This window comes from Vulpes vulpes, chromosome 15 (genome assembly GCF_048418805.1).
Source record: "Vulpes vulpes isolate BD-2025 chromosome 15, VulVul3, whole genome shotgun sequence".
NCBI lineage: Eukaryota > Metazoa > Chordata > Mammalia > Carnivora > Canidae > Vulpes > Vulpes vulpes.
The window spans coordinates 3310108-3333420 of record NC_132794.1 but is presented as its reverse complement, the minus strand read 5'-3'; the positions used below and the strand labels follow the sequence as shown (position 1 = coordinate 3333420).

At 53.7% G+C, this 23313-nt stretch overlaps 2 protein-coding genes across 9 annotated transcripts in view; one reads left to right on the top strand and one right to left on the bottom strand.

Annotated features, from left to right (window-relative positions):
- Positions 1 to 18393, bottom strand: part of RSPH1 (radial spoke head component 1) — a 30821-nt gene extending 12428 nt beyond the window's left edge. For 3 of the 6 annotated variants that reach the window (XM_025983371.2, XM_072739748.1, XM_025983370.2), the window contains exons 1-8: positions 18240 to 18368; positions 15800 to 15913; positions 15577 to 15682; positions 11450 to 11540; positions 10807 to 10942; positions 6536 to 6607; positions 4037 to 4199; positions 3058 to 3213 (exon numbers count right to left, since the gene is read on the bottom strand). In XM_025983371.2, the coding sequence (XP_025839156.1) occupies positions 3058 to 3213; positions 4037 to 4199; positions 6536 to 6607; positions 10807 to 10942; positions 11450 to 11540; positions 15577 to 15682; positions 15800 to 15913; positions 18240 to 18293 (892 nt within the window). In that variant the 5' untranslated portion in view covers positions 18294 to 18368. Of the gene's footprint in view, positions 1 to 3057; positions 3214 to 4036; positions 4200 to 6535; positions 6608 to 10806; positions 10943 to 11449; positions 11541 to 15576; positions 15683 to 15799; positions 15914 to 16662; positions 16778 to 18239 lie in introns of those variants that run through there. The other 3 variants (XM_072739751.1, XM_072739749.1, XM_072739750.1) reach the window with 3 other exon arrangements.
- Positions 18080 to 23313, top strand: part of SLC37A1 (solute carrier family 37 member 1) — an 80223-nt gene continuing 74989 nt past the window's right edge. Inside the window, exon 1 of one of the 3 annotated variants that reach the window (XM_072739746.1) lies at positions 18080 to 18337. The gene's annotated coding sequence lies outside the window, so the exon portion shown is untranslated. Of the gene's footprint in view, positions 18338 to 22002; positions 22242 to 23313 lie in introns of those variants that run through there. The other 2 variants (XM_072739744.1, XM_072739747.1) reach the window with 2 other exon arrangements.

Below are 23313 nucleotides of genomic sequence, written 5' to 3'. Positions count from 1 at the left end.
GTTCTGATAAGACACTATCTCAAAAGTATCATGAAATTCAGAGTTATTTTTTTCTTGTGAAGCAAAGTCTGTAGCTCTCACTGCTGGCGATGAAAAGAGATCAGTAGGGTGAACCTCAGACATAATATAGGAATCCCGTTAAATCTTGAGTTTTTTTTTTTTTTAATTTTTTTTATTTATTTATGATAGTCACAGAGAGAGAGAGAGAGAGAGAGGCAGAGACACAGGCAGAGGGAGAAGCAGGCCCCATGCACCGGGAGCCCGACGTGGGATTCGATCCCGGGTCTCCAGGACCAGGCCCTGGGCCAAAGGCAGGCACCAAACTGCTGCGCCACCCAGGGATCCCAAATCTTGAGTTTTTGTGATTCTCATGCGATGTTTGCTACCCAGGCCCACTGTTTACTTAGGCCCGTTTTTCATTTAAGGCACTCTGACATGTTGGCGCCTACCTGCAAGGTGCCAGTAGCACTGTCCCTCCCCTCTGCCCACTGCCCTGCCCAGCCCCCAAGTCTCCAGACAGAGCCGAGTGTCCCCCAAGGACATACCCCAGGAGCTAAAGGAAATGCCCCTTTGCCCAGGGCTGAATCACGAGTCTGCAGCTCAGGTGCCAGCTGGTCCTGAGGGCGTGGACTCGGCCCAATTTCCCAGCCAGGCCCCAGAGACTCTCATCCTCAGTACTGCTCCTGCCTGTCCCCTCCTTCTGCTCCCACCCCTATGGCTTCTGGGTGGGTAAGGCCTCACCTCCTGAGGGAGCCCCTGCCTCCTGCCTGCCTGGCCCCAGGGCACCCATCCCCACCGTCCCCCCTCACTGCCCTCAGGGTCAAGTCCAATGCCATAGTGAGCCCTCAAAGAAAAGTCCATCAGAAAGAGAGATTTATCTCCTCACTTTCTTGGCCAAGTGACCTGCCCTGCTCCCCATACCCACCCTGTCCTCAGACTTGCACTCTCCCTGGGGGGATTTCCCTCTGGTTGCTCCCTTCTCACCACTCCAGCCTTGCAACTCACCTGAGGTATGTCCTCTCAGAAATACCTCTGATGCTGCCGCAGTTGCTCCTTGCACCTTCCTGTACACAGCAGTCAGCAACAGTCACACAACAGGCACACAGCGGTCACATAGTGGCCACACAGCAGGTACACAGGGGGTATATGGTGGTCACCAGGCACACACGTAGTGGGCACACAGCAGGCACACTGTACTCACACAGCAGGCACACAGCAGGCACATAGTGGCCACACAGCAGGTACACAGTGGACACATAGTGGTCACGAGGCACACACGTAGTGAGCACACAGCAGGCACACTGTACTCACACAACAGGCACACAGCAGGCACATAGTGGTCACACAGCAGGTACACAGTGGGTACATGGTGGTCACCAGGCACACACGTAGTGGGCACACAGCAGGTACACAGTAGGCACACAGCAGGTACACAGTAGGCACACAGCAGGCACACAGCAGGCACACAGCAGGCACATAGCACTCACACAGCAGGTACACAGTGGGTACATGGTGGTCACCAGGCATGCACGTAGTGGGCACACAGCAGGCACACAGCAGGCATACAGCAGGCACATAGCGCTCACACAGCAGGTACACAGTGGGTACATGGTGGTCACCAGGCACACACGTAGTGGGCACACAGCAGGTACACAGTAGGCACACAGCAGGTACACAGTAGGCACACAGCAGGCACACAGCAGGCACACAGCAGGCACATAGCGCTCACACAGCAGGTACACAGTGGGTACATGGTGGTCACCAGGCACGCACGTAGTGGGCACACAGCAGGCACACTGTACTCACACAGCAGGCACACAGCAGGCACATAGTGGTCACACAGCAGGAACACAGTGGGCACAGAGCAGGCACACGGCAGTCAAGTCACTGATTCTCCACTCACTTCCCATCAGGCCCTTGGTGCCTCCCAATTCCCCCCAGCCAGGCAAGCACAGCTCCACCTGTCGGAAGTGCTCCGCCTCAGCCAACGCCTCCACGTAGGGAGCATTCGTGTGCCATTTAAATGCTCTTCAGACGCAGGCATCCAACATCCTCACGGATCTCAGGGCACATGATACAGAAGCAGGATGCAGGGAGTATGAGAAAGAGGCCATCCGGGTGCTAACGGGAAAGCCTGGTGTCTGGCCCCTGTGCTCGCAGCCACAGGCCACCCAGCTCCCGGCACGAGTTTCTGCACTGCACCACTAGGGTAGTCAGAACCACTGGCCAACAAAACCCTAATTCTATGTGCACCTAAAGTATTTAGATTGAAACCTGTTTTACAGGAGTTAATTATTTCGGATATTATCTTCAAAACAATGCTGAGTACGAACCTTCAAACAAGAGATTTGCTCTTAATTTGCAATAGAGACAAACCAAGCGGCATGGGGTCCCTGACCCAGAAACCACTGTCTGGAGCCAGCTGTTCCCAGACCGCTGGTTCCCTCACCACCAAGATACCAGCCTTAAACCAGACCTAAGAAACTGGGTTTCAATAAGAAAGCCCTCTATGAACTTCCTTGTGGTGCCCACAGCACTTGGAAGGTTTTAGAAGATTCTAGGAACCTGAAGCCCCAAGCAGACAGAAGGTCAATCCCTGGCCTGTGACCTGCAGATGCAGAGGCTTCTAGATTAATGGTACATTCAAGCCCACTTAACGAGGGCTGATTCCCAGAACCACTGGCCTCTAACCTCTAATCATACTCCTGTGATCTGACCATGGTAAAATCAGGTTAAAAAAAAAAAAAAAGGTATGTTATAAATCTCTAGTGAGACTCTGCAGCCTGAGGCTGTTCTTTTGATAAAAATGGAAATAATTAGCACATGACAGGAAGAGAGAGGCCACGCGGGGCAGCAAGCTGTCCCCGCTACAGTCAAGGGGTTTGTCGGAGGGCCTGAGACAGCAACATCCCCACAGCCCCATGCAAGTCCTCAGCCAGCCCCTGAGATCTCGTCCCAGTCCCTGGGGCGGCCCAAGGAGGCGGAGGACAAAGGCAGGAGAATCCAAGAGCCCTTCCCAGTGTGCACCTGCCTCCTGCCCCGGCTGTGCGTGCTCACCCTGGTCGGTGGTGTCATATCGGTAATCGTCCCGGCCGTACTCCCGGCTGTCCTCCCTGGTGGAATCTCCGTCATCCTCCCCAGGCCTCAAGGAGTCAGTCTCCCCTTCGGAAATGTCCGCCAGAGCCTGGCCCTCCTCCATGAGCTCCCCGTCACCTGCGATGAAGCCACGGGAAGCCCGCAGGCCTGTGTCTCCGGCAGCTGCTTCCTCACTGCCAGCGCCCCTCCCGCCTGCTGATAGGCCTCCCTCCGGGGACCACCTTCCCTGCTTGAAGTCACGCAGTCCAGCCCAGATCTGGAGAGCTGTCCCCTGGCTCGGCGACGGGTTCAGGTGGGGCAGCTCTACTGCATAAAGTCGAAGAGCACTGCTCTCCAAAGGGAAGGAATGCCCACACGCAGAGACCGGAGAGCGGAGGCCTGACCCTGCCCTGCCTGGGGCTGTCTCCACCCCGACCTCTCCAGCTGGAGGAACCCCAATAAGTTAGCATTATTTCACTTGAGCCAGTTTGAGTTGGTTTTCAATCACTCACAATGCAAGGACTCCTGCCCAGTGTAACCTTCTTCAACATCCCATGGAGCCTGGGCTACGTCTCAGGAAGCCCAGTGGGATGGGGATGGAGAGCCACCGCCACGTCTTAGGAAGGACTTGTCACCAGGCTGCTCTCAGCCCTGGCCCCAACTTACGCCCACAGCCCATCACTGACCAAGGTGGGCAGGTTTTTAGCTGCAGGACTTCCCATGGGACCAATAAGGTTGTCCATCAACCAGTCAGTCCCACTGCCCACCCCTCCTTCCACCCCCCTTCCCAGAGGCTCCGACTCCCTCCCTAGGGCGCCCCCTGCCACCGACCCTGACAATATCCTGCACACAAAACAGGCCCAGAGTCTAATTCCCAGAGCCCTACCTACTAGCGGCCCACAAAGAGAAGATGCCCAGCACCCCACCCCAGAAGTGTCCCGTACCCCAGAAGCGCCCATACCCTCGGCTCCTAGAGCCTCTTCTGGGCCAGGCGCCTCTGCAGGTGGATGCTCCTCAGGGAGGGTCGGGGTCCACAGAGCCAGTTCCGTGATTTTGGTGGCTTTCCATTTTGGAACCAGAGTCATCATCGTCGTCTCTTCCTCCTCCTCCTCTTCTCCTCTTTCCTATTTTAAGTTTAAAAATGTCAAATTACCAACATGTGTGTAGACTCGGCGCGGGATGTTCACAGCGAGGGGACATTCGAGCACTGTGACAGCCCAGTTGTCAGCTGTCCCTGGTGTGATCTGGGCTTGAAGGTGCGTCTTGGGAGCACCGAGAGGAGGCGCGGACGGGCATCGCCGCGCGGCACCCACGCGCTCCTGCTCACGCCGTGAACCTCTTCCAGGCTTGACATCCCCAGCCTTCTGGAGCCATTAAGCAGTGACCAAGGCTGCGTGTGGCTTTCAGTTGCTCAGTCACGTTTTCCAGGTCTGAAGAAAGGGCTGAAAGCATCCTAGGATGGCCATATAGCATGGAAGGGCCTGAAAACTAATGCCCTAGAATCAACGATTATGGGGGGAAGACGAGATCCCACGAAAGCAGAGGGAGAGTCAATCACCTCTAACTGGGGGATCTTTCCTAAGAGTCTAACTTCGGCAACTGCCAGCAGCCGGCACGTGCCCATTTGGCCCAGCGTAGGGGCCTAATCCCCAATCTCATAACTATCCCAAAATTCCAAAGATCTGAACATCAATCCCACAAATAAGGAAGATGTCACTGTCACGTCGAGGATCATATGTCTGACAGTGACAGAGACCCACCTATTACTTCCACTGAGTCACTTAGAAATAGATGACTCGGTTTCAAAGTTTCTGAGCTCCGTCCCCCACGAGGGGACACCAGTGCCCTAGGACCGCAGCAGAGCCCCCGGGGGGCTTGTGGAAACACAGGCCTGAGCGCCTGCATTGGGATATGGGGGGGGGGGCCTATCACCCGCGCTTCTAGCCAGGGCCACGGTGCTGCCGAAGCCACAAGCCCAGGACCACACGTGGAGAACCGCCCCCTGACCACCTGCTATCTCACATTCTCTGTGCGTGTAACCCTCGATTTATCTGCGTAGCACGACCCCAGTTGTCCTCCCAGAAAGCACCAGTGCGGCCTCAGACCTAGGTCCTCAGGGTGTTTGGTGCTTCGCAGGCTCATTCCTGAACGGGAGCAGTGCTGGGGGCTTATGGCCATATTCCCCCCTTAGGTGTCAGGATGTTCTTTCTACTCTCTCCCCTGCATCCCGAAACACTCACTTCTAAGAACTTGGCCCAGGTCAGACTAAAACTGCCCACTACTCTGCTGTTTTAGCTCTTGTCACTTCACAAATCACAATAGCAGCTCAATCTCTAACGAGACCCTAATGGCCAGATTTGGGGGGTGCGGTGGGGGAAGTGTAGTAAGTTTAGCCAGCAGGTTGCTTCAGGGCCCAGTGGGGGCGTGCCAGCCCCAGGGAGAGCCCAGCAAGGACTCCCTAGGCGCTGTCACAATCTAACAACGCAGCAGTCGACTGTGTTTGCGGTTCCCAACTATGTGTGCAGAGCCCTCCCGAGGGGGAATGCGGGGAGCAGTCACCCGAGCGGGGGAGACCCATCAAATTCCTCCAGATGCATGGCCTCTGGGAGCCCCTCTCACTCAGACTACACGTCCCGGGATCCGAGCAGAAACGATCCTGGGGGGTGGGGTGGGCCTATTTTTAGCGACAGAGTCAAGCATTTGGCCACTTCACATTGGGTAGCTAGCTAAGAACCGACCCTCGCCACAATCCACGGCAGCTGGTCCGAAGGGACGGTGCAGACAAGCGGGCGGCATAAGGCCGGGGGGCAGGCCACCGGGAGCCCACGGGGCATTCGGGCCACAGCAGAGGAGGAAAACCTCGGGGAATCACAGGCTGTTTCGGGGAACAGAGGGCCCCTGGCAGAGCGACCAAAGGAATGCAAGAGGACGGGGAGCAGGAAAAGAGGGGCAGAGGGCAGGCCTGGGCCTGGGGGTGTCCTGGGAGGTGCCCGGGGAGGCCCGGGGAGGCAGAGGGTGCTGAGCTATTTCACTCCATCGCCTGCAGATCGGGATCCCTTCATACTAACCGGGAAGCATCAAGCGAGTATTCACGTTGACGTCACATGCTGGAACAAAAAGGCAAAAAAAACATGCACAGCGCAAGCCGCACACCTACAGTGCTGTCGCCGGACAAACCTGGTGGCACCACGGCCGCCGATTCCGGAGCTGGACGCCGCCCAGAGCCCTCCGACTCGGGGCCAGCTGGCTGCTCTTGGCCAAAGCTACGTGTAGGCTCCAGCAGCAACCGTGAACGATACCGTTTAGTTCTGGAAATCCAGGTCTAAACCACGGCACGCGCACACAGGAGGACAGCAGGAAGGCTGCCGAGAGCCGTGTGACCTCGGATCGGGGGGCTCGACATGCCAGGCAGCCCTCCGACCCACGGATACAGGGAACCGCCTGTCGCCCCGCCACTCACCACATCCGTTAGGCGGTACTCCCCATGCTGTTCACAGCCGACGTCAAACACGTACTTTCCAGGGCCGACAGGCTACGAGCAAAGAGAAGCCAAGCAGCGCGTCACTCCTTGCGTTCCCCACCCCAACGGAGGGCGCAAAATGCTGCGGAGATGTCACCTCCAGAAACACCTGCCCAGGGTCAGGGAGGGGGGACATCCCATGTGTGTTAAAGAAAGCTTTTAGGAACCAACGGCTGATGGAATTGCCAAGTATAGGGCCTGTTTGGTTTGTTATTTAAGCTTTAGTTTTATCTCAATAAAAAGGAAGCGTTCATTACAAAAATGTCACCCACAGGCTAACAAGCTAGAGACAGGAGTGCTAATAACACTGTGACATGGTCTTGGGGTGCCCGGATGGCTCGGTCGGTTAAGTGTCCGACTCATGATTCTGGCTCAGGTCGTGATCTTGGGGTCATGGGATCGGGCCCCACCACCTCTGGCTCCATGGTCACGGGAAGTCTGCTTGAGATTCTCTCTTTCTCCCTCTGCCCCTCACCACCACACTCTAAATAAATACACAAAGAAGTAAAATATTTAAAAATATATATATTGTGACATATTCTTTAAAACCTTATTCCTTATTGCTAGTATATAGATTTTTCTAAATAAAAGTTTGACCATGGGACACCTGGGTGGCTCAGCGGTTGGGCATCTGCCTTCAGGGCCATGACCCTGAGGTCCCGGGATCGAGTCCCACATCGGGCTTCCTGCAGGGAGCCTGCTTCTCCCTCTGCCTGTGTCTCTGCCTCTCTCTGTGTCTCTCATGAGTAAACAAATAAAATCTTTAAAAAAAAAAAAGATTGGACCATAATTACGTACACTGACTCATACACTCTATTTTTACTTAGAAACGTGGCATAAATTAATTCCCATATTTGCAAATCGTCATACATGATACCAATCTGTCAGCCTGGTATTTTCTCTCATTTAAGAGTTATAATCTATTTTACCTATTTACTATCATTAATATTCGGTGTGCTGGTGTTATTCTTTCACCAAGACCCCTGCAGGAGACACATTCGGAGTCACCTCTTACGTACACTTGTGAGAGTTTCCTCGGGGAAGTTTTCACAAGTGGAATTTCTGGCACATACACAGACACACAATGTGTACATATATACGCACAAAATATATAGACACACTATTTTTTTATGTATTGATGACAATGAGGCTCTAATAATTCTCCTTCCCACAACATCACTTAAGAGCCCCTTGCATTCAAACCCTTGTCTTTCCTGGGCATTAACATTTTGTCCTATCTTTACATTTTTTTAAAAATATGAAAAACAGGATCTCATCATGAAGTCACATCTTTAAGCTATTAAATCATTGATTGACACAAGTGCTTTATACATTTATATGTAATGTTACAAATATCCTAACCCCATTGGTCATCTATGTCTTAAATTTTCTTTATAACGTGTTCTAATCTACAAGGGATTATTTTTACCTAAAAATAATAACCCAGATAACCCAATATGATATTTTAGATAAAAAAATATAGATTTTTTTTTTAGATATTTTTTATCTAAAAAAAAACAACCCAAATCTATTGGGTTTTCCTTTACGCTTCTGTTTAGAAAGTCCTCCTTCAAATAATAAATAAATATATAAATAACATTGAAAAAAAAAAAAGAAAGTCCTCTTTCCTCATTTTAAAGTTAATGAGCATTTTATCTGTAATTTTTTTTTTTTACATCTAAACTTTTACTCCCTCTAGTGTGTGTCTTCATCTAATGATGGATAATGAATTCTGGCTTCGTTTTTCTCCCAAAATGGCTATCAAGTTGTCCGGACATCACTCCTCGACATCTCCCCTTTTCAGGAGCTGAGTCACCGTCTGCACATGAATCTGTCCCTAAACTTTCTAATCTGCTTCACTGATCTGTATTTCTCCATCCTGGTATCTCAGTTTTAATTATCAAGCTTTATTTAAAATGTCTTTTAACAACTTGACGGCAAGGATTTGAAAAGGCAATTCTCTGAGGAAGAACGTCAAACCAGTAGCACAAGTGTGTAAAGATGCTGGACTTCACTAGGAATCAGGAAATGCACACTAAAACCAGGCCTTTTTTTTTTTTTATCCATTGGATTCGCAAAAACATTAAAGACTGGTGATGTCCAACGTTGCAGAATGTATGACAGAGGCTCTTGGAGTCTATTGGCCAGAATGTGAACTGGCACCGCTTCTTAGGGCAGTTGGCAATAGCAATCATGATTCAAAATGTCAATATTTGTAGACTCCGCAATTGTGATATCTAACCTATGTAAATATTCCAAATGCGCAAAAAGATAGGTGTGTCTGTGTTTTCATGTCCTGATGTAACGTGATCCTATTTACATAGTGACAAGCCCCGTGCTGCATGTAAGTGTGCGCAGTCGTGCTGCACAGAAGAACGTGGCAGGGTCACACACCACAGCAGGGGGAGAAGGGAAGGCTGGAGCTCAGGTGGGCGGTGGAGGGCCGGGTGCCTGGAGACAGCCGACCCTTCAACAGCACCGGTCTACACTGCACGGGTCACTTATAGACAGATTTTTTTTTTTTCAATAAATACAGACCAGTGCTGTGAATTTATTTTCTCTTCCTTACGATCTTCTCTTTTTTTCATAATTTTTTAAAGATTTTATTAATTTATTTGACAGAGAGAGAGCATGAGCTGGGGGGTGGGCAGACAGAGAGGGAGAAGCAGGCTCCCCGCTGAGCAGGGAGCCCGATGCAGGACTCCATCCCAGGACCCTGGGATCATGAACTGAGCCAAAGGCAGACGCCTAAACCCCTGAGCTCCCAGGTGCTCGGCTTCCTTATGATTTTCTTAGTGACATTTCCTTTCCTCTAGCTTACTTTATTATAAGAGTTCAGCATATAATACATATACAAAGTATGTGGCTTATTTTATTGTAAGAATAACGTGTGTAATACCCATAACATACAGAGCATGTGTGAATCGACTCTTTATGTGATCGGTAAGGCCTCCAGTCGACGGCTCGCCGTCAGCAGTTAAGTTTCAGGGGAGTCAAAATCCCATGTGGATCTTTGCCCGGGGGTCAGCGCCCCGACCCCCACCTTCTTCAGGGGTCAACTGTACCTGCGTGTCATGTGCTTAGCTTTCACTAGCTCGCAGAACTAGGTTAGTGTAGGCTCGCCGCCTTCATCGATGCTTCCAGATTCACTTTTGCCAAATTCTCTTTCCCTCCACACAGCTCCCCAGGAGAATTTTGCTGGGAATTACACATGCAATTTATAGATTTTGGGGGGGGGGGGGATGTGCTGCTTTACAAAGACTTGAGAGTAGAATCTGTTAATTGGGGCATGAATTCTACATAAATGGAAACTGAGTTTTAAGAGAGTCTGAGGCGACTTCATTAAATCAGTTCAAAATTCGCTATGCCAACTTGTTTTGTTTTTTTTAAATATTTATTTATTTATTTATTTATTTATTTATTTATTTATTTAAGAGAGAGAGAGAGAGTGAGAGCAGAGGAGGGGCAGAGGGAGAGACGGCTGAGCACATGACCCTGAGGTCACAACCTGAGCCAAAACCAGGAGTCAGAGGCTTAACCCACTGAGCTACCCAGGCACCCCCCTCCATGTCACCTCCTAAAACTTCTAATTTGCTCGGCAAACTCTTCAGGGGAAGTTTCTGCCCAACCCCAGCTCGAAGCCACGAGGAGTGCCAGCGTGGTGGGGCCGAGTTATGAGGGCTTCTCTGCATCCCGGCAGGGCTTGGCACAGCCATAGAGCCCGCCACACAGAAATGACCAATCGTGGGCACCGCGGACTGGACACCGTGACACCCAAGCCCAAGCCCAGGGTGGGTGGGCAGGCCTGCAGCAAGAAGCTCGTGGGTCGGCCTCCCCAGGGCCCTAGCCCCATGCCTCCCAGGGCAAAGAAAGTCCAAACACACACATGCTCAACCGCAGATGTTTCACGGCCAATCTACCTACGACGAGGAGCACATATGAGAGGCAGGATGCCCCCACGTTATAGCAACGGGATGGATGGCAGCCCAGGGAGGGTGGGGATGTCGCTGACATGCAGAGAAGAGAAGCAAGTGCCCTACACCCCGCCCTTTGCCAGTATCAGAGGCCTGGGGAGACGCATGGCTGCCCACCCTCTGTATTTGGGGGGCAGTTCTCTGGATTTTTGGTATTCCTCATTCACATATTTACATAGACTGGGGGGAGAGGCTATTGTGCATTTCATTGGCACATACTGTTTCCCGCTGACTTACGTTTTTGTTCAAGAACTTGCCCTGGTACCTGTGGTTCAAGTGAATGAGCTCGGCTGCTCCCTCTTGCTGCCCGTTCACCCAGGTACCTACATACTTGCTGCCCGTCTCTGCGTAGAAATAGGTGCCTTGCCCATGCCTGGTTAAGACAGAGAGGAGAGTGCATTTTGTTCAGACACAGTGGAAAACCTTCCGGCTCTGTAAGACAGCTATTTAAATGGAGGGTGTCTACACTTGGCTTCTCTGTCTTTGCCCCACAAGAGCATGCTCCTGCTCTGTGTGCCCACACACGGGAGGGGCACAGCCCACAGGACAGTGACTGCCTCTTTGCACATCAGCCAGGCCACGGGGGGTGGGGGGGGGGTCAGAGGCGGTGCTCCTGGGAGCTGTGGCCCTGTCCCCAGGAGGGTTCTTCGGTGGGCTCGTTGCCATGGGGGCTCTTGAACTAAGGACCACGTATTGTCCCAGCAGGTCTGCACCTGCCTGGCAATGTCACCTCTGGCATGCTCACCTTCAAGCCATGAAGGGGTGCAGCTGCCTGGCAAAGCTGGCTAGTGGGCTTTTGTCATGATTGTGCTTCATGCTAAGGCATCATCCTATTCCCATTACATAAATAGGTCTACAGAATGGAAGAGAGAACGCAAACCTTTGGTGAGCAAACCACTCTCCAGTGTAGGTATCATTATTGACATAGTAGTACACACCATAGCCGTGCCTTAGGTCATCGGCCCACTCGCCTGGAAGGGACAACACAAAAGCAGGCCCGGGTGAGAGGCACGGGATGGCCTTCATCTGCTGCCTCCTCCCTCTGTGACACCCCGCTGTCCCCCTGCCCCTCTGCCTCAATGGCATGGCATTGGTGGGGGAGGGCTGGTTAAGGGAAGCTGAGTCAGGAGCTCACCGGGGGCAGGTCCGGGCAGGTGTATGCAGGTGGGCCATAGTCACCTGTGTGCGCCACCAGCGGGCATCACAGTTGGCCACTGGCAGAGCTAGGATTCAGATCAGGCTTTTGTCTCCCTACCCCACACCCTTGCTGCTTGCATGTGTTTAGCGATCCAGTAACAACTTCGAAGCTTGACGATCCCTCCTCAGCCTCTTGCCGACAACTCACACTATTTCCTACTTCATCACGGGGCTCCCGCACACCTTTCCGGCCTGGGCGCCCCGTGTGTCCCACCTGCACACCAGCTCCACACACGTGGACGCCGCACGGTTCCCAACCACGGCCTCTGCTTGGACTCCTCCCTGACTGTCCCTGCCTACGCACCTCCACGCAGGGTCCTGCTAATCTCCTGCCAGCTTCCTAAGAAACACTGGAATTGGCAAAGGTACCATAAAATTCCTAACACCTCTACCGTAATGACAACAGCAATCTGGTTAGTGAATGTTGTCAATTCTTGAAGGTTGATCCCTGTACCAGGAGACTTAGGGCGTCCTCCAATCTTACAGCTCCCAAGTGAAAGAAACTTCATAGAGGTTTCCAAAGTTGACGACTATCCTTAAAAAATCACATGGCACCGCTAAGAACAAGTTATTACCCTGAATCACACTTTTCTAGACTGAATAATTTTTAAAAGCTAATTTTGATATGTCTTTGGTCAAAGACAGAAGACAGGATTCTCTATTTTCTCCGTAGAAAGGGACATCGCAAAATTGTCAGATAGACACTCCATTACGAGCTAGAAAGGTAAGGAAGAGGCGTGCTGCAGGCACGTCAGACGTGGATTTTTAACGCTTCTGTTCAGGAGAAATCCTCATACACTTCTGTTCAGGTCGGTTGGCTGTGGTCCGGGTTGGTTTTCCTCCAGGGGCACACGGTCCCCTTACAAAGCTCCCCACGGGTGTTCACCCCACCATGGTCCCCAGGGCTTCCAGGGCTCTCCGGTCTGGAGCTCTGGGGATGAAAGACCATGTAAAATGAAATGCTCTGCGGCATCTGGGTGGCTCCGTCAGTTAAGCATCTGACTTTTTCTTTTTTAAAGATTTTATTTATTCATTCATGAGAGACACAGAGAGAGAAGCAGAGACACAGGCCGAGGGAGAAGCAGGGTCCCTGCAGGGAGCCCGATGCGGGACTCGATCCCAGGACCCCAGGGTCACGCCCTGAGCCGAAGGCAGAGGGACTCTCTCTCCCTCTCCCTCTGTCCTCTCACCCCCACTCATGCACATGGGCTCTCTCTCTCTTTCTCAAATGAATAAGTAAGTAAATAAATAAAATCTTTAAAAAATAAAAAATAAAAATAAAATAAAATGCTCTTTCGAGAAGCTCTCTTCCACTAAAATGCAGGTTAGTCACTGTCTGCCCTGCTGGCTCCCTCCGCTGCTGGGTCAGCTATAGACGTGGAGAGACGGGAGCTGGCACTGGTGGGGAATCACCCCGGTGCTGCTTCCCAACAGCGACGGGCTTTGCACTGGCCGCCTCCGCTGGGACACGTAATAACCGCAACACATTTTTATGGAGACAACACCCAAAACCAGAGGGATCCACGCACATTGCCCGAGACTGCACAGCAGGACCAAAACAAAAATCTGGGTTTCTCTGGCTCCAACTTCATGCCCTCTTCACAAGCACCCCCAAGGGCCAAGTGTTCATGCCTTCTTTTGGCTCCTGCCCTCGAGAGCTTCCAGAATAGCCAGCTGCAAGCCATCCCATTATCTTATTTCTCCACAATTTCCTTACTTAACATCTTCATCTCCATTCACCCCTTGCAGCTAGCAACAGGGCCAACGTGGAAGAGGGGTGCTGGAGAGGGGTGCTCCCTCTCCTTTCCCAGGCCTCATCGGCCCTCCGTCCCCACACCTCGCCATCTGCAGAGGTGGTCCACACGCCCCTCCGAAGCCTGGCCCCCTCCGCTCCCCTCCAACCTCATCCTGCTCCGCCAAGCACCCCTGCCTCCCTGCCTCTGCCCAAGGGGCCCTCACAGCAGGGGTGTCCGCTCATCCCTGGGCTCCCCCACCGGGCCCGCCTCCTGTCTGGGAGATCACCAATGCGCCCCACACCTCGGGCTGGGGCCGAGCGCACTAGCAACCCTGCAGGAAACCACTCTGCACGTCCCTTAGGATGGCAGCCGGGCAACACAGGGCTTTGAAGACCAGGCCACATGTCAACTTAGAGCTTTAGCTCCGGTTCACCTCTGGAGCTAAAATTAACATTGTGGCTTCTGACCCGGGAGAAGAAACCTCTGAGTAGTGACCACACCCTGTACCCTTTAAGATACAGAGCCACTCGGAGACGCGAAAACTCACGGCTGTTTCCAAAGTTCTGTGTGTTGGCTAACCTGCACGTTAAAAACTCCTTCCACCCCTTGTTCTGAGCATCCTTTTTATTTTTTATTTTTTGAGATTTTATTTATTCATTCATGAGAGACACAGAGAAAGAGAGAGAGAGAGAGAGAGAGAGAGGCAGAGACACAGGCAGAGGGAGCAGCAGGCTCCATGCAAGGAGCCTGACATGGGACTCGATCCCGGGACTCCAGGGTCACACCCTGGGCGGAAGGCAGGTGCTAAACCGCTGAGCCACCCGGGCTGCCCCTGCATCCTTTATATATATGCACATGTTGTTCGGCTTGTATTGACATCTAGACTAAGATAAAACATGGCGACAATGAGATTAGGGTCATAACAGCATTAAATCAAACTCTAAATTAAATTGTCTGAAGTTCATTTAAAAAGCAGATGGTGCTCCTTCTGGAATAATTGCTCTGAGAACTATGAAACGGAGCCGCAACTCCCTCTCTTAACAGGAACGGCATTGGCACCCTCCCCCGGGGCCTTGGACCCTGGCAGTACATCTGGTTTGCAATTCCTTGGTTCCACTTCCATTTAGCAACCAGAGAGGCAGCTCCGCCTTGCACCCAAAGGACACGTCCTCATCAGGAAGCCACGCTACCACGGCGCTGCCCGGGCAGCCTGTCCTGAGTGCTCGCCACCTGCCAGACACGGTGCCCAGGGTACCATCCTCATCTGCAGGCCGGAGAGCCAGGCCAGCGAGCGGGGAAGCTCCCTGCAGGAGGAGCTCTTGTCACCACAGCTCCAGGGTTGCAGTCACAGATCTCCTGGGAAATCTGACCCAAACTGGATAAATTCTTCCCAGGAAAAGTCCAGAACACAGAACCCTGCATGGTTTCTCAGGCCTCACACCCACTTCCCACTTGTCTCTCCTCCCAGGTTCACCCCTCATGGGGATCAGACCAGCATGGCAGTCACACCGGGTGATGACGGTGTGCGGGGACAGCAGGGGGCGTTCTCGGAAATCAGGGAACAACGATCCTCCTGAGACATGACACTGGCAGGCAAGAAATCATGGCAGGCAGAGGAATCCCAGCTTAACGAGGCCGAACATCTCCCCCAACCAGAAGCCTTCAACGAAGGAACCCCCAAGTCTAAAGAAACCACGCATGTTCATGAAGAGAGGGGTGGGTCAGAGAAACAGCAAAATCAGCTTCAAGGGCAGGACACCACAGAGCACCTGTTTCCGGACCCCACAAGGGTCTTCGCTCACCCAGGGCATCCCTTGCTTTTGCTGCTCAGCACATGGGCTCACGAGGGAGAGTCATATTCCCCTCCCCCCCACCAGGGGCCAATTCGTGAGTCTCAGGGCTTTCTGGTTTCTGCGTCAGCCCTGAGAACACAGGAGCACAGCCCGTGTTTGCAGAGTGACTGGCCGACCTGGAGAACTTGGAGCCCCCTCGTACGGCCCAGCATCCACAGACAAGCTCGGTCCCCAAACAAGAGCTCTACGGCCCAGAAATCTGCTCTGTGAGCACGTTTTACCTTCGTATCTTGATCCATCTGGGTATATAAAAGTGCCGTGACCATGCTTTTTATTTTTAACGTACTCTCCGATGTACCGAGCGCCGCTTTTAAATTTGTAGATCCCCTGAAACACATTGATTATATACGATTCATATCATTCCTGATACGTGCTCAGCCCTGCGGTGCTCGCCGCTGGCGCACTGACTGGAATAGGCTACCTCCCGGCGGCACCAGTTCTGACCTGGCCGTGTCTTTTACCGTGCTCGTAGTTCCCTTCATACGTGTCCCCGTTGGGCAGTCTTGCCTTCCCGTGTCCGTGTCGTTCGCCTGCCTCATTCCGTTCCCCGTCGTATTCCTGGGCAGAGGAGACAGGGATAATTACAGCTACTGTGTATTCATCACTAAGGATGTCTTAAGCATCTTTACATAAAAGAGTATTTCATTGAATCCCTCCCAATCCCCAGCCCCATCTTACAGGTGAGGTAGGCAACCACACCTGGGCGACATGAAGCATTGGTCCAAGGGGACACACCTAGTGCCTGTCACTGGTGGGAGCCTCACTCGCTGTCTCCGGTATCTGAGCTGGTAATTTATCATGATAATCCTTCACATTGTAAATGAAGCCAACAAATTGTGGAAAACGAGAGGCATTCCAAATTGTGTCCTTTATGGGGACGGATGTGAAGTAATACATGCAGGGGGAATAGGGCTCAAGCCACACAAATACCTCCCTGTTGCTGCTGCCAGTAATCCAGGACTTCAAATGAAAAAAACAAAAACAAAAAACAAAAAACACCCAACTCTTCCTTCAAGGATTCCTGGATTCCTGGGTGCCTGAGATGTCAGGACAGCTTTCAGCCTCAGGAGGTGTCAGGGGGAGGGGAAGCCACATGGGGGAACTGAGGAGTAACCGGGGCTCAGTTGTCTCAAGAGTCCCCAACTCCAGTTAGCTCATCTCCTTATCAAGTTTAAACTCTTTATCAAGAGAGTTTCAAACACTCATGGACTAATACAGTAAGACAGAAATAATTACATATCTTAAAAGTAAGTCAATAAAAAAAAAGAACCTAACACAAGCTTGTAATTCACCTGTTTTCTCCTTACCCTTCACAAAGCAAACATTCCTCAAGCACCTCGTCGTGAGCGCAGAGTGCACAGAATAAATAATAAAAGGGCCCGGGCACAGAGTAATGATTTCACGTGGAGTTGGATCTGTAAAGACTTATTGCAACACAGGCTCAAACACGCCACTAGGACTTTGGAAACAAACGCTTCTGGGGTCTGCCCTTGCCTCGCACGATGTAGCCCAGAAATCCTTGCTCAGAGCAGAAGGTAAAAACGTGTGGCCTTACAGAACTAAATCACAATGTATGAAAGCTTCCCCCCACCCTCGCTCAGAAGCCCTCCCAGTGCACCCAGTGTTGAGCCACTGGGGTGACTGAATAGAGGGGAACCCTTTAAAATGACCCCAGCTGTGGATTTATGGTCAACAAAAAAAGTTACGAATCACTAGGGCCATCCTAGGAGACAAACTTGAAGTCTTCCTGGGCAGATGTTGTAGGTCGGGTTCCCCCGGAAGCAGACCCTGAGCAAGTGATTTTTTTTTAAAGTGCTCCCCGGGAAATCAATAAACAGGAGGGGGAAACAGATATGGAAGAGGAGCATGAGAATGTCTGGAGACGTCCCAGACTCGGCCTCGTTGCACAGGGGATTCTGGGGTGTAAATCACTGCAGTTTGTCCTGCTTTTTAAGCACGAGCGGCTGGCTGTCCTGAGAGCACGCAGATCCCGGGCTTCTGGCTCTGCCCGCCGGCCGGGCGGCTCTGCTTCGTAGAGGTGCTAGTCTTGAGCAGTAACTAGGGCAGAAGCTGGGAGACGGGCGCACAGAGCTGCCAAGAAGGTCCCAGAAGGCACCGACCCATCGGTCACAGCAAGAGGTCACAGATTTTTCAGTTAATTCGGAAACCATAAAATAATAATAATAATAATAATAATAATAATAATAATAATTCTGAAACCATCTCAACTCTGTACCCTGAACACACACACACCATGGCTGGGGTTCCCAACTGTCAGCCAAGAAATGGCACCCTCTGGGCTAGAGTGATTCATCTGTGATTACATGTTTATGTGCACACGGCGCCCAGCTCACACCACTGGATAAGGTGCACCCGGCACCGCCTCGCCACTGTCTGTCTACACCAGGGGATGAGTCCTACGACTTGGTTCAGCTCCCAGAGAAGCATTAGTCTTTCCAGGCCTCTAGGGCATGCCTTGGGGAAGCGTTCGCTGAGACCTTCTCAGCCTCTCTAGAAGGCTGGCCAAGCAGCTGTCCTCCGTCCACCCTGATCCCGAGGAGCTGAGCTCCACTGCAGGAATGACTGTTCATCGCCGCCCAGCAGGAGGGGTGGCGGCCAGCCACGGACACCGCGGGCACGGAGCGGCAGCAGAGGATGCTCCACCTGGCGGGCGTGGCAGGCGGAGGCCGCTCCAGAGGCTGCCTCGGAACACGGGAGGGCGGATGGGAGGAGACAGGAGGGGAGGCAGCGGCGACAAGGGATGCGGCGAGAAGACGTCAGCTGTTCTCCTTTCACCGCCAGCTTCCAGGACTGGGCGCTGATTTGGCCGCACTGGTCTCCGGGGGTGCGCCCGGGGAGCCCCCACCCCTCACCCAGGTCTCACCCCAATATCATTCTCTCCCTCCTCCTCCAGCTCCTCCGAGCCCAGGTCCGACATGGCCTCGCCCGGGTCTGGGTCGTCGCCGCCACCAGCGCGTCTCGGTAGGTCCCCGCCGCCTGCACCGCCGCGTCCGCCGTCGCCATGGAGACGCGGCCTGCCTCGCCCCCTCCTCCGGCGCGGGGCGGAGCCACTGGCCGCGTCCGGGTGCTGCCATAGCAACAGGAGGGGCCCTCGGCCTATCGCCGCCCGGGGAGAGGGAGGGGGCGGGACTTAGGATGAAGAGGGGGCGTGGCCTGGAGCGGGAAAGCGCGGGGCGGAGCCACTGGCCGCGTCCGGGTGCTGCCATAGCAACGGGAGGGGCTCCACCAATCGCCGCCCGGGGAGAGGGAGGGGGCGGGGCTCGGGACGGACTTGGTACCCACCAGCTCTCTGACCTGGACACCCTGGGCTGGCCGGGATCCCGCCGTCGGCTGCTGGGTGATGCTGTAACGAGGAGGCACCTTTGGGTCAGGGGCGTAAAGAGGGGGTGCACAGAAGACGCACAGAGGCCAGCTCTGGACAGGGCCTCCCCTCTGCCCGCCGCTGAGTGCTGCCCCTCTCGACCTCTCCCTTGGCCTCTTGGGTCCCTCCGCGGGCCCTGCCCTCTCCTCCTCGCCTTTCTGGGCTCTCCTGACCAGTGTTGACAGTCCAGGGAAACGTGTCCGCTGACAGCCTTCCCCTTGTTTATAAACATCCCCTCCTGACGCAGGGAGTCAGCTCTAACCTCTTAGCAGAGGCGCGTCCAGTCTCCTCTATGTCTCAAGGAGGAAAGGACCTGAACTCCACGCATCATCCACCTGCTTGTCATCCACCCACCATCCATCCAGCGAGCCATCAGCCCCCACAGCACCTAGAAAAGGGTTTTTCACACAGTAGATGCTCAGCCAAGCCAGTGAGATCCAGTCCATCTGGGCCTTTAGATCCTCGGTGAGATGAAAACATGGTCGAGGTCTTTCTTCATCAATGGTACTTAAAAGAATCTCTATTTTGTTCGTGTCAATAAAGGCCACTCAAATGAACAAGCAAAGGCCATTTATTCAGAGCTTGCTATAGCCGGGGAGTCAGCTGCCATCACTTGCATTTTGGCAGAGATTCACAGGTGGGCAGAGCTTGCAGTGGAAGAGAGGGGAGGCGCCAGGTGTGCCCCACCTGGGGGCTGTTGGCCCAGCTAACTAGAAGCGGGACATGCTAGGTGATTGGCTAGCAGACTGAACCTTCTCTGGTTGGTCTTAAGCTGGAAGTGGAGACCACTCAGCTATTAATCAAGTCCTGGCCAGTTGTCATGGGGGTTATTGTTTTCTCCTAGGGCAGTTGTTTGATCCTGGATCAGACAGACTTCCTACAAGTCTGATGTACAGCACACCGGCTCCCTGGGCTGGTTCCTATAGATAATGGGTTGGTTTCCTAGGCTGTGGCTTGTGGGTCAGAGTTCTGTTTTTCTATATGGTTTGGCCATTGTACATTTGTATACCTGATTTCTAATGTGTTTTTGAAAATCAAGCAAATAACTGTGTCTTCTCAAATCTACATATTGTTGGTTTTTGAATTTTAAAACCTTGAACAATAACAATAACCCAATCATCTTATTTCTTTAAATGTAATATTTAAGTATTCAAAAAATGACGTAAATGGGAGGGAAACAGGTCTTAAAGTCATCATTGTTCAATGAAAACATTACTCTCCTAGAGCCAGAAGGCCTAAGTTCTAATTCTGGGCCCCATGGGTTTGGTGACCTCTGGCAATTCATCTGCCCTCTGAGCTTCAGATTCCTATTTTGTTTTTTGTTTGTTTTTGTTTTGTGGTTTTTTTTTTTTTTTTTGGATTCCTATTTTGTAAATTGGGGAGAATAAGCTCTTCCGATCTCAAAGAGCTGCCATAGGAATCAAAGATAATATTTTATCAATGCATTATTATGATAGCTACCTAATATTAACAATAAAAACATTACAAAGAAATCATGTATCATTAATAGAAAGTTCCTCCCATACCCATCCCAAGGTGTGTTGTTTGTTGTTGCCCTGGAGGTAAGGGGAGGAGTAGCTGAGGAAATAAGAGTTTGATCTTGCCAACCACCTTACAGATGCCAAACCCGTGAGAGGAAGCCACCCAGATCTTCCTGAGCACTCATACTCTGCAACCTTTCCCTCGGAAACAATGACATAGTGGGTGGTAATGATCTTAACCAAATCTCAGGCCCAAATCTTAGGCATCACTTACAAAGAAAGAAAGAAAAGAAAAAAAAAGAAAAGAAAAGAAAAGAAAAGAAAAGAGAAAAAAAAGAGAAAAGAAAAGAGAAAAGAAAAGAAAAGAAAGAAAATACAAGCAAATTAACACCCAAGAACCTACAACTAGCATTATTCGTTAGATGCAAAGAAAAAAGATCATAAGTCACTAAACTTAACAGTTTTTCTTGTGGGGAAGAGTGAGGTCTTTGGGACACGGGTGACCATGATCTTCCTTATACTTCTCTATAAATGTCGCCACATTCACTACAACTAAACATGTCTTTATAATAAAATGTCAAGAATATTGTAGAGATCAGAAATCTGGAACAGTGATGATAATTCAAGTATGTTTCAGCTGTTTTTTTTTTTTTTTTTTTTTGCACGTGAGAATGATTTGGTGTATCAATGACAGTAACTAAGGTTTGCTAAGTTCTGTGTGCTGCAGTATGGATGGTGTTGTTGCATCCCGTCACCCCCCACACACGCACACGCACACTGTCCAGCTAAGGGAGAGAAGCCCCAGGGGGTGAGGTCATTGCTCAGGTTCATAGAATCAGCGGGGTCAAAGCCATTGCTGTTCCTCGTGACACCCCACTGCCTTCCAAATCTCTGATTCCAAGGAGCAGCTGCGGTGTCCAGGGGGTGGCCTTAAAAGCACCTACCAAGCAGAGAACCACTGGCTCAGTGAGCTCTATTTTTTTTTTCTTTTTTAAGATTTTACTTATTCATGAGAGACGCAGAGAGAGAGGCAGAGACACAGGCAGAGGGAGGAGCAGGGTCCCTGCGGGGAGCCGGATGGGGGGCCCGATTCCAGGACCCTGGGCCACGCCCTAGGCCGAGGGCAGGTGCTCCACGGCTGAGCCCCCCGCGCCCCTCGAGCTCTAGGCTGAGGGAGCCAGAAGTGGCTCAAGCAAAGCCTGGCGTGGACCCCATGCTAGCCGGCGGCCGGGTGCCCGGCCCCACCGAGCCCTACCTGACCGCTGCCCCACGCAGGCTGGTCTCCCCTCCCATCTCCACTGACCGGATAAGACAAGCACGGGGACAACGGGCGGCCCCGGCCCTCGCAGCAGCACAGACCTGCAGCCCGACGCACCTGGGCCCTCACTCCCGGGAGAGCAGGACGGAGCGCCGGGGGCACAGCCGCCTCTCAAACTCCGAAGGTTCCTCCTCCTCTCCTCGGAGGCTTGAGGGGCCAAGCGTCGGCGCCCTCCCCTCGACCACAAAGGCTTTTCTTCCCCGCGAAGAGGGAGGAAACCCTCTTCACCCCCAAGGACCTCTAGAGGGACACGATGCCCATCATTCACCTGCAAGGTCTCCCATCATGCCCAGCGGGCCCTTCCCATCACCCCCAGCGAGCCCTTCCCATCACCCCCAGCGAGTCCTTCCCATCACCCCCAGCGAGCCCTCCCATCACCCCCAGTGAGCCCTTCCCATCACCCCCAATGAGCCTTCCCATCACCCCCAGCGAGCCCTCCCATCATCCACCAGGGAGCCCTCCCATCATCCACCAGGGAGCCCTCCCATCATCCACCAGCGAGCCCTCCCATCACGCCCAGCGGCCCTTCCCATCCGCCCCCAGGAGGAATTTCCCATCCGCCCCCAGGGCACGCCTGCGCAGAGGCAGCCCTCGGAGAAGGCGGGAGCGCCGAGGCGGCGGGGCGTCGGGTGAGTGCGGGCGGGGGCCTACGGTTCCGCCGGTTCGTGTCCCCAGAAAGAACCTATCGTCGCGCCTTCCCCGGGTGTGAGTGACGGAGACCCGCCGCCCTCCTGCGAGAAGGAGGCTGAGTGGAGGGAGCCCGGGCCGGGCTGCAGCTCGGGATGGCTGGGGGCGGGGGGCGGGCCTGCCCCCACTGCCCCCCTCCCTGACCGCCTGCCGCAGGGGGCTGGGGGGTGGCAGTTGCCATGGCGACCAGCGGCCTGTCCCTGGGGAGCCCCGGAGAGGGCGCCCGGGCCCGATGTGCCTCGTTGGGGCGGCGGCGACGGCGACGGCTCGGCTCAGCAGCGGGTGAGGGACGCGAGCGCCGGCGCCGCCGCACGTGCAGGGGGTCGAGCGGGTGGACGCTTCGAGGCAGCGCTGCGGCCTCCTTGGGTGGAGCTGTGACGGCGGCGGGCGCTGCGGGCCGGGCGGGCTGGCTCCGGGCGGCTTTCCTCCCCCGGATCCGCGGGCGCGTGTTTACGGCGGAGGGAGAGTGGCCGCCCCGCGGGGCTGCGGCGTGCGGACGGCGGTGGAGCCCTCGGCGGGGCCGCTCCCCGGTGCGCCTTCCGCCAGGCCCCGGGGGCGCTGTGGACTCAGGGATCCTCCGCCCCTTCAGTCGCCGGGTTTCCTGAAGGCGCTCCGGCTGCAGACGTGCTTCCGCCGGGCGGCCGCTTGTGAGCGTCCGTGTGGTGAAGACTCGGGCTGCTCGGCGCCACGGACGCGGGCGGGCAGCCTGCGCGGGACCAGTGTGAAGCTGCGCCTCCCGCGCTCGAGGCGGCCAACACAGGAAGTCGCCGGCCGCGCACACGCCTGTCCTGCGGTGGACGGGAGGTGCACGGGGGGGGGGGGGGCACGGGAGCTGGACAGGAGGTGGACGCGAGGTGCACGGGAGGTGCACGGGAGGTGCACGGGAGGTGGACGCAATGTGCACGGGCGGTGGACTCGAGGTGGACGGGAGGTGCGCGGGAGGTGGACACAATGTGCACGGGCGGTGGACGGGAGGTGCGCGGGAGGTGTGCGGGAGGTGCACGGGAGGTGGACAGGAGGTGCACGCGAGGTGAACGGGAGGTGCGCGGGAGGTGCACGGGAGGTGGACGCAATGTGCACGGGCGGTGGA